The sequence below is a fragment of the Cololabis saira genome, chromosome 5 (assembly GCF_033807715.1).
Source record: "Cololabis saira isolate AMF1-May2022 chromosome 5, fColSai1.1, whole genome shotgun sequence".
In the NCBI taxonomy this organism is placed as follows: Eukaryota; Metazoa; Chordata; class Actinopteri; order Beloniformes; family Belonidae; genus Cololabis; species Cololabis saira.
In genome coordinates, this window is record NC_084591.1 from 32,586,418 (window position 1) to 32,605,049 (window position 18,632).

Here is an 18,632-nt window from a genome sequence, read left to right on the forward strand (position 1 = left end):
CCTGAAACGGAACAAAACAAACGGGCCACAGGTGTGAAAGCACCCTAAGTCTCTTGTGACATCATGATTTCCGCTGACCCCTGGGATTCCAGAGTTCTGGTTCTGATGTCCTCCTTTGACACTCAGGGAAATCAGACATTTATTTAGATAGACTTTAAATCAGACTAGGGCTTGGATGCATGTTGTTATGTCTGCCTGCATCAGTGCTATGTTTTCTTTTATGTTCCCCCTGTTTTTTGTTGTATATTTCCTATACGTGACCATAGTAACATCTGACAGCCAGAAAATGCACCTTTTCAACATTAAGGTTGAGGTGTTCATTAGTGAACAGTGGTGTCACCAACAGACGCTAATTACTGAGGCAGCAACAAGCCACTGCTGCACTGGTCCCACTGACAGGATGTTCCAAGAAAAAATAGGTTGATACTCAAGCTGTCAGTAAGTGGTGGACACCAGGACACGTCCTAACCTGACCCCACTGGAGACCCCCGTGGTAGAGATCCTTGGATACGCCAGAAAGGGGAGGGGCAGGGACACAACTGATGCAGAGGAATGCTCTGCCTTCATTGCATTTGTATTGATCAAGGTCTAAAAGTACCATTATTGCTCATCTCACCCATAAGATGGTTTGTAGGTTTGTGTGATCTACTATGTTGACATCCACCATCACAACAGTGTTGCAGATAAAGTCGTATTTCTGATCAAAATCATCAGCCCAGTGTTCAGAGTTCACTCCTCCTGTTAACAAACTGCTCCTCCTCCTTCCTGGAGTTGTCCTCAGCGTTCGGCATGGATGCTGTTAACATGAATAGGTCTTACCCTGAAAGTCATTATCAGCTGCTTCTTCAGATTGATCAGTTTTACTGTTAATCAATGATGATTAATCATAATTCTGTTTTCCATATGACGGCTGTTTCTGGTTCCCTTTAGGTGTTTGAGATCCTGAAAAGAACTAAATGCAGAGCGAAGTACAGCATGGGTGAGTTCAACCATCTTCTGTCACTGTAAAAAACTGTTTCCTTCTTGTTCTGGACTCCAAAACCACCAACACAAAACCATCACACATTAATCCTTTTATGTCCCATAATTAACAAGTGTAACATGTATCTGTTTCAGAGTTACTTTAATAAACTTAAAATTGCAGACACTCCAGCATCCATTGGTCCTTAGCATCTGTTAGTTATGATACTAATGACCTTAATGTTTATCTATAATTAGAGTGCACTTCTTTATCGTCCAATCAGTTTGTTGAATGTTGACTTCATATTTCCTACAAATTATTGGCATTACCTGTAGAATCGATCCTCCTCCTTGGTCACCTCTTCAGAGCAAACCGGGTTCATTCACAACAGGCGCTCATTTTCGAACCTCACATGCCTGTTTAACACTAGAACCGCCAGCTTTCTACCCCGCCCATACAAGGGCCATAGCCGTCTCACAGATTGCCAAATATACTTTCAATGGTAGGGTACAGAAATCAGTTCTTGAAGTGAAAAGATTTGTGGGAACACTTCTTGTCCTTTATATTTTGTTTGTGTGTGTCTGGGTGGCGGGGGGCGTGTGGGGGGACTGAAGTAATATAGTCATTGTTTAATTTTTCATTTGAAATGTATTACAGATGTCCTGTGAAGTATAAAATATTAAGTTTCAATATATATGAAACAGGTTCATGGCACCATCACAGTGATCAAAACATATTTTTAACAAACTAAATATATAGCAAACCCGCAAAACGCGTGCACACAGAAGACGGTCTGTGTGTGCTCATGGATAAACCTGTTTCTCTCGATTCTGTTGAGATTTATTGGGTTTATGGTATTGTTATTATTTAGCATTTGCCTACTTTCTGTTTCTGTTTTTATAATGATGATAATAGTTAAAGATCTTTTTATTGTAGTGATGTCAGCACTGGAGTGGGCATCAGCCACCTCTGCTTCAGCAGCTGCTGGTTACATTGTTGAGAGGCGTTTTAATTCTTTATTCATGTATCAATTTGTATTCACAAAAGTATGTCTGAATAGAAAACCTCTGTACTTCATGTGGACATCATAGAGAGTTCAAACATTTGTCATCAGTGCAGTCCTCATCACTGAAGTCTGAAACTTCTCCTCCATCAGACTCCCCCTCACTCACATCTTGCAAAAAGTTGCAAACTCTCTTGGAGAGTCTTCTCTTTTTGTCTATCCATTTTTTGTTTTTTTGTGCATGTCTTTGCTGGCATTCCAAATCCAATCAGTGAATGGCAACCTTCTCTCTTCTTCTCTCTCCTCCTCTCTCCAGATCAGGATATACAGCGTAATATAAGGAAGAAAAAAACAATAAAATGAGAGGAGGGAATTACGCTGAGCTATTGAAACATCTTGTGAAAATGGAATGTGACGATCTCTAATTTAACAATGACTCTGAAGCTGAACCAACCTTGTGTAAATGATTGCGGTCTAGAGGACCGCCATGGTGCCACCAAAGAACGGTGGTGGTCCAAGGAATAAGTGCTCACAATTAATGTATTTTATTTTAATGTGTTCAAGACTTCAGAAAATATAAATTGCACATATAATGCAAATTTTTAGGTGAAGTCATGGGGTGACAGACCTGTAGAATTTGTCTAGACAAAGTTATTCACTTAGTAAAACCCCTAACTGTCTCTGAGGCTGCCTCAGCAGTTCTGGTGTTATTACACTTTACAATTTACCTTCATCAAATGACGGATGAACCCGGTGTTCCGGTAGCAGGATGGAAAATTCCACCAGCTTGTCCAAGAACTCATCTGAATGAAAATATTTTCTATCAGTACTGTAGAATGTCAATGTGGCAGTTTAATGCACTGTTGTAACCTGTAACAGCAACAATTAACTTCTTGCTTCTTCATACTGTTTTGGGATTCATGTTAACGTGCAGCGGCCCTTTTTGTTTTTTGTTTTTTTCTACGTGTAGTGTGCCCAGAGCATTCCCATTGCAATGACTCAGAGAGCGATGGCAGCTTTGACTCACTAGATAACTACCATGCGCTTGATATCCATATTTGCATAAAGTGTGATTCCCAATGTTTTGACACGATGCCTGGAACCCTGCATTCCTAAGATCCCTTCTGTAGGCAATAAAAACTGTGATGCCAGCAATTTGTCGCATGCAATTGACATCTGCCTTAAGTCACGTAACCCATTGGTTTATGAGAGGAGTTTATAAGCCTCTCTTTCTTTTTACGTGGCGCAGTCATGTTGCTGAGGAAGCTAACAGGAACAGCCCCACCATACCATATGTCAATCAAAGTTAGCTTTGGCTACCAGTTACTTCAGCTGAAATTCACCGAAATATCTGCAGAGCTTCCTGCAGACGTTTACAGGAGAATAAACTGTTTAACATCACAACAATCAGAAGTTACTAATGCGCGTATTTAGGCATGATTAATGTATTGTTAGTGTTCTTTTGTTTATGAAAATAAACTTTTATTATGATTAGATATTTTCTATTTACCTGTAAATTTTGCCCAAAATTGAAACCTGGGCATAAACAGATTTATAATCCAAAAATAATTAAAGGTCATGACAATTCATTCAGTTTTGTCAATTTAATGATGTATCCACTTTAATTATTCAAAACTATTGGTATTGGCGATACTAGCTCTGTATTTACTTGGTATCGGATTGATACCAAATCTTGTTCTTCTCAGCACCTCGAGCCACGGTGCTGCAGAAACAGAACATACACTGCCACCTAGTGGTTGGTGGTCTAATTTCAGACCAACACAAATAATAAAGTATAAATGTCAGAGACGTCATAGGGGCTGCACATACAGTACCCTACGTACCTCATAAATCTAACTTTAAACTTGATGGGTTGGATGTGTGGGAGAAATGTTAAATTATAGAGGACTTTGTAGAGGTTTTTCTCTGCTGTTATCCCTCTCTCCCTTGCCCCTACTGTAAACAGCTTCATCCATGTTGTTTTTGACAGGCATCACCAGTCTGCTGGGCAGTGGAGTTTACACCGCAGCATACCCTCTTCATGATGTAAGTACCACGGCTGTCACACATGATTATTAACCGCTGCAGTCTGAATCAACACAGGAGCAGGTAGCATCGTACCCCCACTGTAGATTTCCTGAAGTCCAAACATGTGAAGATTTTAGACAGTTCGGTCTGATCTTTGAATGATTTGATCTTTGAATGATCTGTCAACTTACAGTAATGACCCCCCACTTTTAACATGCTGGGTGTTATTGGTTGAGATGGACTAACAACAACTTTGTAACCAGAGACTAAAATGGGTCGGAGCTGTCCGGTGCTGAACCTCGGCACACACCAGATTTCACGCTATCATTTTTCAGCATAGTTCGGTTTGTGTTGTGTTGTCAAATCCACACGAGAAGTGAAGCGTTGAGTATAGACATAAGTACATTTTGGCCCAGATTTTGCATTTTTGCTTGTACCACTGTAGGAAAACGATATTCAAAAGTCAAATTTCTTTAAAATTTTTTTACAGTTTGTACCAACAAATATACAGTTTGTAATTAAAGCGTGACTGCGGTTGGAAGTCTTTTATCCACCAGCGTTACATTTTTTACGTGCCTCTTCACAACCAAAGACTGTCAAAGTATTCACCATGTACACTGCACAACCCAGCTGTCAAAGGATGACTTTTAAGCTCAAACACGCGGAGTCTGCCCGAGGTTGATTCCAACCGTGGAGCTTTTACACCACAGCCCAACAACCAGACCGCCACACTCAGCACTTTGTCTCAAAAATCTTTTTTTTTTCTGTTACCGATAAAATAAATAAACTACTTTAATAAAAATACACAGTCGTTGTTCTCCTTTGCACTTGTTACTGTGGATATATTGTTACTGTATATAATAATCTGTAATTTGTTGTTAGTGTGCAAGCTCCGCCACCCCGGATCAGAGCCTGGATAACATTCCAATGTGTAGTTTGTAACCCTGAGAAATCTCAGATGATTAAATCCAGGTCTGTGACCAATCACAATGTCAGGATGTCCATTGCTTCTTTTCAGGGAGACATTAATCAAGAGACTGCAGAAGTCAACGACAGAAAGGTAGGAAACTACACTCACCGGCCACTTTTTGCTAACGCAAATTTCTAGTCAGCCAATCACATGGCAGCAACTCAAGGCATTTAGACATGTAGACATGGTCAAGGCGGTTCAAACCGAGCATCAGAATGGGAAAGAAAGGTGATTTAAGTGACTTTGAACGTGGCATGGTTGTTGGTGCCAGGCGGGCTGGACTGAGTATTTCAGAAACTGCGGATCTAATGGAATTTTCACGGCCAACCATCTCTAGGGTGTACAGGTCTGAAATAGAGAAAATATCCAGTGAGCGGCAGTTCTGTGGGCGCAAATGTCTTGTTGATGCCAGAAGTCAGAGGAGAATGGCCAGACTGGTTGGAGCTGATAGAAATATCCACTCGTTACAACCGACGTATGCAGTAGAGCATCTCTAAATGTTGAACCTTGAAGCGGATGGGCTACAGCAGCAGAAGACCACACCTGTCAGCTAAATACAGGAAACTGAGGCTACAATTCGCAGAGTCTCACCAAAAGTGGACAACAGAAGATTGGAAAAACGTTGCCTCGTCTCGATTTCTGCTGCAACATTTGGATGGTAGTGTAAGAATTGGGTGTAAACAACATGAAAGCATGGATCCTTGTATCAATGTTTCAGGCTGGTGGTGGCGGTGTAATGGTGTGGGGGATACTACAACTGACACCTTTATCCAAAGTGACTTACATCTGAGATAACACCACAAGTAAGAAATCTCATAGGAGGGTCCAGCATGGATAAGTACTGGTCAGACTGCTGAGTCCAGTTGGACACAGGTGCTGCCATGCTAGTGTTAGATTTAAAATTATTATTTTTTGTTGAACTGTTCCCCTCCCACCCAACACAAAGGTCCCTTTATACAAGAAAACTACGTCTTAAATACAGCTTCATATGATCATCTTGTTATAAGTGCATGCAGCTTTCTCAGTGCTGAGTAATGCTAGGTACAAATCATCTAACTCATTCTCATGAGCAGAGAAGTTAAACTAAATGCAGACATGCTGAGTCTTTAGCTTGCTCTTGAAAGTAGGTACAGACCCTGCAGATTGGACAGAGTTTGGTAGGTCATTCCACCATTGGGGAACAATGGAGGAAAAGAGTCCGGCTACTGATTTCATGCCACATTGTGGGAATCACCAGGCGTCTTTCACTGGCTGAGCGGAGCTGTGGAGAGGGAGTGTAGCTCTGGCTGAAGGAGTGAAAGTAGGCAGGAGCCATTTGGGTAATTGTTTGGTAAGCCAAAAGCAGATCTTTGAACTTGATGCTGCAATTGGAAGCCAGTGCAGAGATATAAGCAGTGAAGTGACATGAGCTGTCTTGGGCTGGTTGAAGTCCAGACATGCTGCATTCTGGATAGTCTGTAGAGGTTTGACTGAGCACGCAGGAAGGCCGACCAACAAGGAATTACAGTAGTCAGTTTGTGATATGACCAGCGCCTGAACCAAGAGCTATACCGTATGTTCTGTCAGGTAGGGTGTGATTTTCCTGATGTTGTAAAGAGCAAATCGGCAAGACTGGGAAACCGAGGTAAAATGTTCCTTAAAAGGTCAGCTGGCTGTCTAACATGACAAAATATTGTACCAATTGAGCATTGTTTCAATGCCATAGCCTACCTGAGTATTGTTGCTGACCATGTCCATCCCTTTATGACCACAGTGAACCCATCTCCTGATGGCTGCTTCCAGCAGCGCCATGTCATAATGTGTGAATCATCTCAGACTGTTTCTTGAACATGACAATGGGTTCACCACTCAAATGGCCTCCACAGTCACAAGATCTCAATCCAAAAGAGCACTTTTGGGATGTGGCCAGTCTTAATTTATCAGTTGGGGGACACCAAACTACAGTTTAAGGTTTACAGTTTACAGTTTTGAGGCTGAATATATTTGATTAATTAATTATTCTATGGTTTTTGAGTTTAGTTCATCTAAAACATATATGAAATGACATAATGAAGTAATCAAGATTGTATTGAAGTGAACAGATTTTGACAACGCTAACTTCAGGCAACTAGTGAGGATTGAGGCAAGAGTCCAGTCAAAAACTTGCTTTTCAATATTGAAACTGACTTCTGATCTGAATCCTGGTCAGGATTTACAGCGCTATGTTCTTCTCATGAGCGTAGCAAATCAAACCTTTTTCATCACTTTGGTTTCCTCAGACCGATAAAACCTCTGAATTAGCTATGAGTGGAGTTTAGACCACATGTACTCTGTTGCTGTGTGGACACTGTCTAGGTGACGTTTACCTGGTTTAATGTCAGCTAGCTCCACCTGACCACTGGAATGACTACATGCTGCCACTCCACAGCTTTTGTACGAGGAGTGGGCCAACTACAGTGTCTTCTACAAGTTCCAGCCCATCGGACTGGTGCGGTAAGAACTTCTCTGTTGTCAGTCACAACTGTACCGTAGGTCCTTTGGCTTCAGGACCTGACAGGACTTTCATGTTTCATATCACATTACAAATACAACAATTGTTCAGTGACAGACTTTTTAAATTCACTCCAGCATGAAGTCTTTACCAGTCTTGTGAGCTATCCCCATGACCACATTAGTATTTCACCATCTTTCTTGTGGAAATAGTATTTTGTTCAAACTTCAGGCATGTTCCTGGTTTTTCTGTTGAAATTTCCTCCTGCTATTTTTCATATGTGGCTAAGACAATCAAACCTCAGAAGATGATCGATAACTGCTTCTTCTAAAGATGAAAATCTATCTAATGATTAGATTCTATTTGAAAAGGAGCATCAACTCACCACCAGGAGGAGTTTGTGAAGGACACCAGCGTGACCTGTGCAATACTGATGATAAGATAACAGTTCAGTATTTGAAGAGACATGTTGGTGATTTTGTCGACTAGAATCAGATTTATGATGGCTCGGCATTCTAGCTTCCTGTAGCTTCACCCTTCAGATGTTGCTCTATCGGTGTTTTCTGGATACTCTGTTTCTGTGTTTTTGTCTGCAGTCATGTCTGATTAACTTTGTGGCTCTCCATCCTTTCATGTAGGAAGTATTTTGGGGAGAAGATCGGCCTCTACTTTGCCTGGTTGGGCTTGTACACCCAGATGTTAATTCCTGCCTCTGTGGTGGGGGCCATCGTCTTTTTGTATGGATGTGCAACAGTGGATGACAACATACCAAGGTAAACACACTGACAGGTTTCTGGGACATCTAACCCTGGCTGTTCCCCAGCATTGTTTTATTTCTGAGCATTTGAGTGAGCAGAATAACTGAATGCTGCCTCCTTGCTTGGTTCTGGTTCTTGGGACACACAGCAAACCAGATCCAGAGGACCTAAGGGGTCTGGGAGCTTCATAGGAGCTAACAGATCAAGCATGTATTTTGGTCCAAGACCATTCAGTGTTTTGTAAACCAGCAGTAAGATTTTAAACTCATTGACTCACTGGAAGCCAGTGTAGTGATTTCATGACCGGTGTAATATGGTCCAGTTTCCTGATGTTTGTAAGGACTCTGGCGGCAGCGTTCTGGATCAGCTGCAGCTGCCTGATAGATTTCTTGTTAAGGCCTGTAATAATCCAACCTACTGAAAATGAATGCATGAATAAGTTTTTCCATGTCTTGTTTAGACAGAAACCCCATAATTCTAGCAATGTTTTTCAGGTGGTAATAGGGAGATTTAGTGATAAACTTTAGATGGCTGTTGAAGTTCAGGAGTTGAAGTTCAGGAGTCAATAATTACACTTTCTAATTGGCTTGATTCGTATCTGTCAATGACATGGAGCCAAGGTGAGTGCTGATCTTTTCCCTTTCATTTTTTGGGCCAAAAATGATCACCTCTGTCTTTTCTGCATTTAGCTGGAGAAGATTCTGGCACATCCACTCATTGATTTAATGAATACAGTTAAGCAATGAGAGTAAGGGACTGTAGTCATGTGATGACACTGAAATATAGAGTTGTGTGTCATCGGCATAAGTATGGTAGGAAATATTTTGATGTTCCATAATCTGAGCTAGGGGTAGCATATACATGTTGAATAGAAGCGGTCCGAGAATGGACCCTTGAGGAACCCCACATGTGATCTTGGTTCTCTCAGACTCATGGTTTCCAATTGACACAAAAAAGGCCTTATCTTGCAAGTAAGATTTAAACCATTGAAGCACAGTGCCGGTAAGTCCCACCCACTTTTCCAATCTGCTGAGTAGCATGTTATGATCAACTGTGTCAAATGCAGCACTGAGATCCAGTAATACCAGAACAGAGGATTTGCCTGCATCATTATTCAGATGAATATCAGTTAAGACTTTGATGAGTACAGTCTCAGTGCTGTGGTGTGGCCGAAATCCAGACTGAAATGTGGTAAAAAGATGGTTTTGCATCATAAAAGCATGAATTTGCTGGAAAACAACCTTTTCAATGATTTTCCCTAAAAATTGCAGATTTGGTATTGGTCTATAATTACTACGTGTTGTAGCATCCAGATTTGATTTATTTAGAAGATGTTTTATTACTGCAGTTTTCAAGGCCTGGGGAAACTGGCCTGCTTGAAGAGAAGTTAAGGGAAATTAATTCTCTTTTTAAAACCGACAAAAAACAACATAATCCCTGTCATAAACATGGCGTTTAGTGAACGAATATGTATAAAAAGGAATATATTTACTTTGAGGGAGAAATCATTTATACGTGCATCTGCACGTGTCCTCATGAGTGTGATTTGATAGTGCACATATCCTCACGTGTGACCTGAGCAGACATGTGTCCTCAAAAAGTGTGATTCGAGCGTGCACGTATCCTCATGTGTGTGACTCAAGCGGTTATGTGTCTTCACATGTATGACTCGATTGTGCACGTGTCTTCACGTGTGTGACGCGAGCATGCATGTGTCCTCATGTGTGACTTGCAGCATGGAGATCTGCCATCCGAAGAACAACCTCACCATGTGTCCTTCGTGTGACCGAGTGTGTGGTTACTGGAAACTCAGCACGGCGTGTGGAACCGCCCGCGCCAGTCACCTGTTCGACAACCCCGCCACCGTCTTCTTCTCCGTATTCATGGCTCTGTGGGGTGAGTCGGCATGAGGTCCGTTCAGCTGTCTGGCTGCCACTGACCCGTCTCCTCTGTCGTCCACCAACCATTCTGACTGCCACCTCTGTAGACTTTATCCTGTAAAAGTGAATTTTGTTAACTCAACTCTGTCCTGGGTCCAAAGCTGCCATGTTCATGGAGCACTGGAAGAGGAGGCAGATGAGACTCAACTACGAGTGGGACCTCACAGGCTTTGAAGATGAGGAGGTGAGAGTCAGCGGGAGCGGGCCATACTCAGCAAATCACCTCAGACACATAGAACCCAGTGTGACAGAGCTGTGTGACATGCTCAAAGATGAGGGGTGGTAGTCTTGTGGCTACAGTGGGTTTGGGTCTGGAGGACCAGGTTCAAGCCCCGGAATGGCAACCAAGATGAACCACCTTGGGCCCCTGAACAAGGCCATAACCCTAAATTGTCTCAGATGTAAGTCGCTTTGGATAAAAACGTCTGCTAAATGACAGTAGTAGTAGTAGTAGTAGTAGTAGTAGTAGTAGTAGTAGTAGTAGTAGTAGTAGTAGTAGTAGTAGTAGTAAGATAAAGGAGAGGTTCCAGAGAGTTTATAGCTTAAAACAGGCAAAAACTGGAATCTTAGGAACACAAAACTGTTCCAAAGGTTCTGCAGCAAGTACTGCCTCAGATATTACTAAACTGGAGGTTAAAAAGCTCCAGCATGGTTTTATTTCTGAGCATTTGAATGAAATTCTATCAATTTTTCAACAGACTTTGTGGTGATGGGCTGGAGACTGCACCACAAAAACACGCCACCGTGTGATCACAATTAAAATGTTCTTCGAGTTGAAGCTTTTCTAAAGAAACAGAACTTTTTGTACCTTCATTTAAGACTCTGAGCATGAAGAAACTAGAAACGTAAATCGAACAATAATATCAGTTTCATTTGCTAGTCCTTTTTTTTTAAATACCTGACATGTTTCGGCGATCCTTTCGCTTTCATCAGTGTCACAAGATGGTGTGTGTGTGTGTGTTATTTATTTATGAGCTTATAAATGATGAGAGTAGAAACTTAAATCGATCAATAATATAAATTATCAGCCCGATATTGTCTGAATAGCTGGAACAGGTATCAGGTAATGATGCAAAACCACCTCAGTTACGGAACCGCTACAGCAAAGAGTTTGTGAACCACTTTCAGCATCCAACACTGAGCTAATATCACGTCTCCATGACTGAACTCAGAAATTCATGACCTGAATAAAGGCACTAAATCCTTGTTTTCTTGTTGTTTTTCTCTTTTACAGGAAGCTCTTAAGGTTTGGATTTCTTTTTTTTACTCGTTAAACTTCTGTCTTTTCTCTTTAGAGTTTTTCTGCCTAAATGCTTGATTCGTGTTTCACAGATGCACTCGTTTTCCTCGTTACACCAGTCTGCAGAGCAATAAAATCAATTTAGCTCAGTTTTAATATCCGACAATGACAGAAACAAAACAACAGAATTAACTTTAAAAGACTTCTGACCAGTTCATACAAACCAGAATTTATGATGTCACGGAGTTGAGCGGCTGCCATGAAGATGCAGCTACTTTGCTACGTCTGACAAACATGTTTAGGAGTCAGAATACAGCCTTTGTTATATGTGACAAGAAACTAGGGGTGTAACGATACACTAATCTCACGATACGGTACGATACACGATATTGAGGTCATGATAACGATACGATATTTTAGCAGTATTTTTTTTAAATCCTTGAATGAGGAACATATGACTGGAAGAAATGGTCTTTTATTTGAAAGACACGAAAATACAAAACAATGCTGTGCGTTTGCCCTATTGTTACAGTTTGTAATGCTTTATAACTGTTTAAGTTTTAAAGAGAAAGCCAGGCCAACCATTTTCCACAAACTGAACTAAAAGTAAATGTCAGGTTTGCATTATGCATCTTCAGTTTCATACAAGTAAAAATATTTTGCCACAAACTGAATAGTTTCTCTCATGTATGACTTGATTTTTATCTTTTCCAGAAATTTAACAACTAAAATTAAATTAATAAATAAATAAATTAAATTAAATAAATAAACTATGAAAAGTCCCAAACTCAAAATGCAACATGACTGTTATTGATCTTCTGCCAGAGCTCAGAGCTTCACCTGCTCCAGCCTGAGGCCGTAAGGTGAACCCCGTTATCGTTTCATCCTCCCACCTTTGGGGACGACACAATCTTTACATCATCAAAAAGATTGATTCATGCTCACCTTATAAGTAAAAGTTCAGAGCAAAACCCTGCAAGAGTCCCGTGATCGCGACCGCAAAACGGTACTAGTTTCTTCTGAGCGTAGTCAGATTTTGGTCCGTGGGTAGAGGCGCGGCCGTCACGTGATCCCGCTGCACCAATAGGATGCAGTTACTAGTAAACACAATATATTAATATTAATAACCCAATATCGCACTACCGCTTGTCACCTCCACGATACGTATCGTGACGTTTTTGTATCGCGATATTTCGTGGCACGATCTATTGTTACACCCCTACAAGAAACCTATTTAATTCTTGGTCTCTGTGGACGCTCACTCTCACTGACGAAGGGGGTGTGATAGAGGCAGGTGGGAGTAGATCTGTAATTCATGTGATAACACAAACCCGTCACTTGGTTTGGAATGACTTCATCCTGAAAACGTCTCAGAACATCCCAGAATGATCCTGCCTCCATCTTTATCTTCATCCAACCTCACATCACGCTGAAATGACTGTTCTGAGGACGTGCACAAAGCTTTACGCTAGTTTGGAAAAATAAACTCTGACTTTAATAAAGGGGTGGAGTCATGTCTAGTGTCTGAGCCCGCCCCCTACCAGCAGCTGCCATGAACAGCACTGTACAACAAAATGTTATATGTTATGTCCTGAAAACAAGACCTATATTATTTTATACTATTTTTTGACAGTTTCATGGAGATTGGATGGAGTCTATAAAACTTTCCATGGTTAAAAAAACATCAGTTGCGGACAGGCACGATGAACCTGACAACAGACTTGCGTTAAACTAAAGTACTGCTCGTGAGCAGTAGTTGGCGGTCACATTGGTGAGGATAATAAAGGAGACATTTATTGAGGCTCCATCCAGGTTCAATAAACTGAAACGTCTGTGGTTCCCGTCTGGATCTTTACTGTCATGTTTTCTCTCTTGAGGTGTTGCCTTTCTCCCCTTTCTCTTTCATGCCTTCTGTAAATTTTCACAGATGCATTCAGTGTAATTTTTGGACAAAATGTTTGTCCTAAATCTGTTTACGACAATCTTCAGTGGTGAGTATACTAGACCTTAAATCTTAAGCTTGAGTTCCACAGGGCACAGAACTGCTGTGCTCTGGTTTTGCAGCAGTTCTGCAGCGGTTTCAGCCCTCTGGTGTCACATATATATATATATTCTTTAACAGAATTGTGTCCTCAGTCACTGGTAGACATCTGTTAATTCTCACATTTTAATTAGCTGATGTGTTTCACTATGAATGTCCAGCTCTTGTGTTTCTGTCTCCATCATAGGACCATCCACGAGCTGAATATGAATTCAGGGTAATGCAAAAGTCTCTGAAGAAAGAACCAAAATCACAGCACAAGGTAAGAATACTACTGACCATACAGATGATACATAGTCTCAGACTGAGGCTCATAGTCTGCTGATAAAGATAGACTAATTACACCCAACATGCTCCACCTGGCTAGAATGGGGTCTAAGAAACATGTCGATGGTTTAGAGGTTGTCCTTGTTACTGCTGCCTAGATCACTCAATCTGAAGCTGGACAGTGTCTTAGATCTGTGTTCAAACCAAACAAGTAAAATGGCTTACAGTTGTTAAGCTGCTCTCCGCTGGAGTCAACTGCGCATGGAGCTGAATTTGATCCAAGTTTTGTCAAACTTTTTAAATAAGCTTTTATTACTTACTATTTCTTTAGTTTTGAAATGAGACTGTACTGTATGTACCAGATGATGGATGTTCCTACACTACATCTGTGGTCACCAGTTGAGGGTATTGAACAAATGAACAAGGTTAAAGACCCAGTGGGCTGCACTGAGTTTCCTCTAAGCCAGTTTGGAAATGCTCAAGAGTCCTCCTGGCGGCTGGTGGCTGTTAAAGCTGCTGCTTCCAGGACCTGAACCTGAATAAGAAGAGAATGGGTGGATGGAAGGGTGGCTGGACAGAGTGATGGAAAGATGGATACCAACTTTGTTATTCAAGTTGACATGAAAATGAGTTTAATGCAGTTTGTTTCTTGTTTTGCTCTAGATAGAAAAGCTGACATGTCGAGACCGCCTGCCTGCCTACATGACCAACATTGTCATGATGCTGTTGATGGTGAGAAAAGACTTCCTGTTTCTGTGTAATTCATCCTGAGGCAGGTGGAACAGTTAACCCTCACATCCATGTTTTTGGAACCTGTTCACCGGCAGATTGGTGTTACATTTGCCATCGTCTTTGGTGTTATCCTTTACCGGATCTCCACCAAAGCTGCTCTGCATATGAGCTCCAGTCCCATCACGAGGAACCACGTACAACTGACGGTTAAAACCACTGCAGCCATCATCAACCTTGTGGTAATCCTCATCTTGGATGAGGTTTACGGAGCTGTGGCCCGGTGGCTGACTGTGCTTGGTAAGTATTGGGGAAACCAAACATTTAATTATGTATAACTATATGAGCTAGGACAACAGGCCTGTCCCTGTCAGCCGTGTTCAACCGTGTATTTGAAAACAGTGGATAAAAGGTCAAATTGATATCATCATTGTAATCTCTAACTAAATATGGTTTCTTAAACTGGGGAAATATGATCAAGTTTGCAGATATTTTACTTGTATATAAAATCCTTCATGGTCTGCCCCCCCCCCCCCCCCCTCCACTCAATGAGTTTATTAAACAAAATCTAAACTCCTCTACCAGAGCTGCCACCAGAGGGGATTGTAAAACTGCACATAGAAAAAGTGCCTTTGGACAGTCAGCCTTTTCCTATCGAGCAGCTCATACCTGGCTGGAACACTATGCCCATAGAACTAAGGAACATCACATCTCTTTATTCCTTCTTTAAAAACACAGAACAGTGGTTACTTGATAATCAAACATGCTGTCATAATCTGGTATAGGGGTCAGGTTATTGTTTTTACTACCTGTTTGTGCTTATGTGCTTTTGTGTGCTCTTGTTCTTCATTTATGTTGTTTGTATTTATTCAGAGTTATGTCATGGTTTTACTAATTGTTTGTACTCTGTGCTCTAGTGTTTTTGGGTGTTCTCTTTCAATGTTTTTTATATATGCCATCAACCTGCCATGGACTGCAGATGTAAATTAGCCTGTATGGCTAAATCTGGCACATTTACATGATGGACTCAAGTGCTCATGTTAATTCATGTGCGTTGTCCCTTTTAAATAAATAAATGAAATGAAATGAAAACATCGTTGTGGCAGAGTGGACGAGCTGCAGCCACTCAGGCTGACGGGACACAGGTGTGGCCCGTCAACCTCTCCACCCTGCCTATAAGAGGAGTCTGCTGTGAAGGAGCTGTTGGTGAGACTGAGGCTGGATCTGCTGACCTGTGTGGTGCTTGTGCACGTGTGGCGGTGTGTGGAGTGAATAAAAGGGTTCTGCACAAAACTCTGTGTCCTCCTCTATCCTGTCGGTCGGGCCCCGTAGCACTCGCCCTGCTACACTGGCGCCCAACGTGGGGCCCGACGGGATGGAGAAGGGAGGCACGGAGCGGGCCCTGGACGCGCTCGCCCCCTGCCATGGCGGACCTGGCAGCCGTGCTTCAGGGCCAGGGAGAGCAGCTCGCGGCACTAGAAGCGCTGGTGGCCGCGGAGCGACCCACCCCTGCGCCACGCTCGAGGTTCGCTGCAGCAGCGCGGGAGGAGCTGGCGGCGCCGCAGCTGAGAGGCTGGGAGGCAGAAGGTGCGGGCCGCCAAGCGACGGCGCCCGAGGCGGCGGGACCCCCGGAGCAGCCCACCCCGGCACCACGCCTGAGGTTCGCCGCGGCAGCGCAGCAGCCCACAGGCCGGGAGGCAGAGGCTGCTGGCCGCCAGGCGATGGCTCCTGAGACGGTGGCGGCTGCGGAGGAGGCGGCGGTGCTAGCGACGGCGGGACCCGCGGAGACGGAGGCGGACCCGCGGCCAGAGCAGGGCTGCGTGACGGAGGAGGCGGTCCTGGACACACCAGCTCCAGACCAGGGCTGCGCCGTGGAGGAGGCGGTCCTGGAGGCGGACCAGCGGCCGGCGCGGGTCCGCGTCACGGAGGAAGGGGTGGTCCTGGACGCACCGTCTGACCCGAGACCACCATGGGCCCCTGGTACCGAGAGCGGCGTTCCCGCTGGTCGGCCCGACGCCGAGGGCGACCTCCCGACAGGGCTCGGCAGCCGTCTGAACCAGGAAGGCCCGGGGGCGCAGACGGCGGCTCCGGGGGGAGTAGGGAGTAGGCTCGGCCGGACGGACCCCGATGAGAGTTTGGCGTTGGGGGTGTGTGGCAGAGTGGAGGAGCTGCAGCCACTCAGGCTGACGGGACACAGGTGTGGCCCGTCAACCTCTCCACCCTGCCAGCCTTATAAGAGGAGTCTGCTGTGAAGGAGCTGTTGGTGAGACTGAGGCTGGATCTGCTGACCTGTGTGGCGCTTGTGCACGTGTGGCGGTGTGTGGAGTGAATAAAAGGGTTCTGCACAAAACTCTGTGTCCTCCTCTATCCTGTCGGTCGGGCCCCGTAGCACTCGCCCTGCTACAATCGTTCATGAAGAAGTTCTAAAAACGACACCACCAATGAATAAAGACTAAAATCACTGAGAGATGTTTGTTTGGACACATTAAATCCTAGTGAATGATCTCAGACAATAATAAAGAAAACAAACTCATCTACTGTAAATGCATGAGCATAAAATATTTTCCTTGTTTTGGCTACATAATGCATGGATTTAAAATAGAGCTGTCAATCATCCGGATCCACCATCAGTTATGTCCTTGAGCAAACACCCACAACTCAGCAACTGCTCCACATGGGGGGCGCTAGAAAACTCTGAAGAGGTCGCTGATACAAACAAACCCAGAACTGTTGTGTCTGAAAGGAATTTATACATTTAGTTTTATAGTTTGGTAAACTTCCGTGACACAGGTATGACTAAATGCACCGAAAATCTGTCTAAACATTCCTTTTCAGTAAATTCTGGAAACTCTCTGTTCCTCAACAGGAACATCAATCGTGATCCAATAAATGGTGAAATGTCTCTAGAATGGAGGATATGCTGTTTTATGAAACCCTGACCACTTGTCAAATGTACCATGACATCACAATTACTTTCTTCCCGCTTATGATGCTGATGTGTGAGCAGGTGTGGGGGTGAAGAAGCTGTTCTCTAATTTGTGTGACACTAATGAGACACTGCAGACTTGCTGGTTTATTACATGATTGTATCTCTTTTTTTTACTTCTTATTTTACATTCAGAGGCTCCGAAAACAGACAAGAGTTTTGAGGAACGACTCATCTTCAAGACCTTCATTCTCAAATTTGTTAATGCTTTCACCCCAATCATCTACATCGCTTTCTTTAGGGGACGGTGAGTAACCGCACTTCAATCCTGAATGTTTTCTGTCTTTCTCACAGCTGTCAAAATTAGAATCTAAGCTAATTACTCCCTTTTCTTCCAGACTGGTAGGCCGACCGGGCCGATACTTGTACGTTTTTGAGTCTTACAGAATGGAAGAGGTACGCTTTACATTTTTAAACTTCTGAATCAATTAACTGAAGATTAAGGGATTTTTACATTCACTTGCTGTCTGTCAAGTAGAAAAGTAAACTTCTAAACTGAGCTGCTGTTCTACACTTTCGCATCCGCTCTACTCCTGAGAGAAACACTGTTCATTAATTAAGAACAATGGTGATCGTAACAGGTAGTTTTTAGTGGCTGTCAATCATGACTGCTTTCAAATGCTTTCAAATGAATCATAAATGTATTTTAATTTGTGGTATTTTTTTAAGATTTAAAAAAAAAATGGTTCTTAATGTGTAAAGTTAAAGTGCTTAAAGCACTTAAAGTGTTTTGTTGCACAAGCCTTTTCCATTCAGAGGGTTGCATTGTGGGTAACAGAGCGAACCCTGGATCCCAGCTATAGACCGTAAAACAATGAACAAAGGATCAATGACATCCTCCATACTTTTTCTGGAGGGCAGTTGTTTTTGTTTTTTCTCGTTCCGCCACGTTGCCTGGTAAAACCCACATAAACACGCCCACCGCATGTCAATCAAAGTTAGCTGTGGTTACCAGATCGTTCAGCCGATTGCCGCTGGAGTTGCTCCAGAGCTTCTGCTGGACATTTACAGCAGGAAAAGACCACCGTGTTTAGCCGATACTGGCCTAGTATAAACTTCACCAAGCTTTGTAGCATGGTGAAGTGAGAATGGCGAGCCATTGGCTGAGCCAACTGTCAATCAAATGGCTAACTCTTGGATTAGGACCAAATTTATTGCTTTATATAAATTTACTTTACGCGGTACAAAAAAATTCAGCCTCCTCAGAGTTGTCATGGGTGTGAAATAAAATAGAGAGCA

At 42.9% G+C, this 18,632-nt stretch overlaps 1 protein-coding gene across 4 annotated transcripts in view; it reads left to right on the forward strand.

Annotated features, from left to right (window-relative positions):
- The window catches only part of LOC133444097 (anoctamin-1-like), a 64,718-nt gene that overhangs the window by 33,258 nt on the left and 12,828 nt on the right, over positions 1-18,632 (forward strand). For 3 of the 4 annotated variants that reach the window (XR_009782703.1, XM_061721596.1, XM_061721598.1), the window contains exons 6-18: positions 931-979; positions 3,955-4,010; positions 5,011-5,052; positions 7,370-7,434; positions 8,071-8,205; positions 9,926-10,086; positions 10,232-10,314; positions 11,365-11,376; positions 13,599-13,673; positions 14,342-14,410; positions 14,506-14,707; positions 17,529-17,640; positions 17,732-17,789. Coding sequence is in view for 3 of the 4 variants with exons in the window: in XM_061721596.1 (XP_061577580.1) it covers positions 931-979; positions 3,955-4,010; positions 5,011-5,052; positions 7,370-7,434; positions 8,071-8,205; positions 9,926-10,086; positions 10,232-10,314; positions 11,365-11,376; positions 13,599-13,673; positions 14,342-14,410; positions 14,506-14,707; positions 17,529-17,640; positions 17,732-17,789 (1,119 nt within the window). In the remaining variant the exon portion in view is untranslated. The remainder of the gene's footprint in view (positions 1-930; positions 980-3,954; positions 4,011-5,010; positions 5,053-7,369; positions 7,435-8,070; positions 8,206-9,925; positions 10,087-10,231; positions 10,315-11,364; positions 11,377-13,598; positions 13,674-14,341; positions 14,411-14,505; positions 14,708-17,528; positions 17,641-17,731; positions 17,790-18,632) is intronic. The other variant, XM_061721597.1, reaches the window with a different exon arrangement.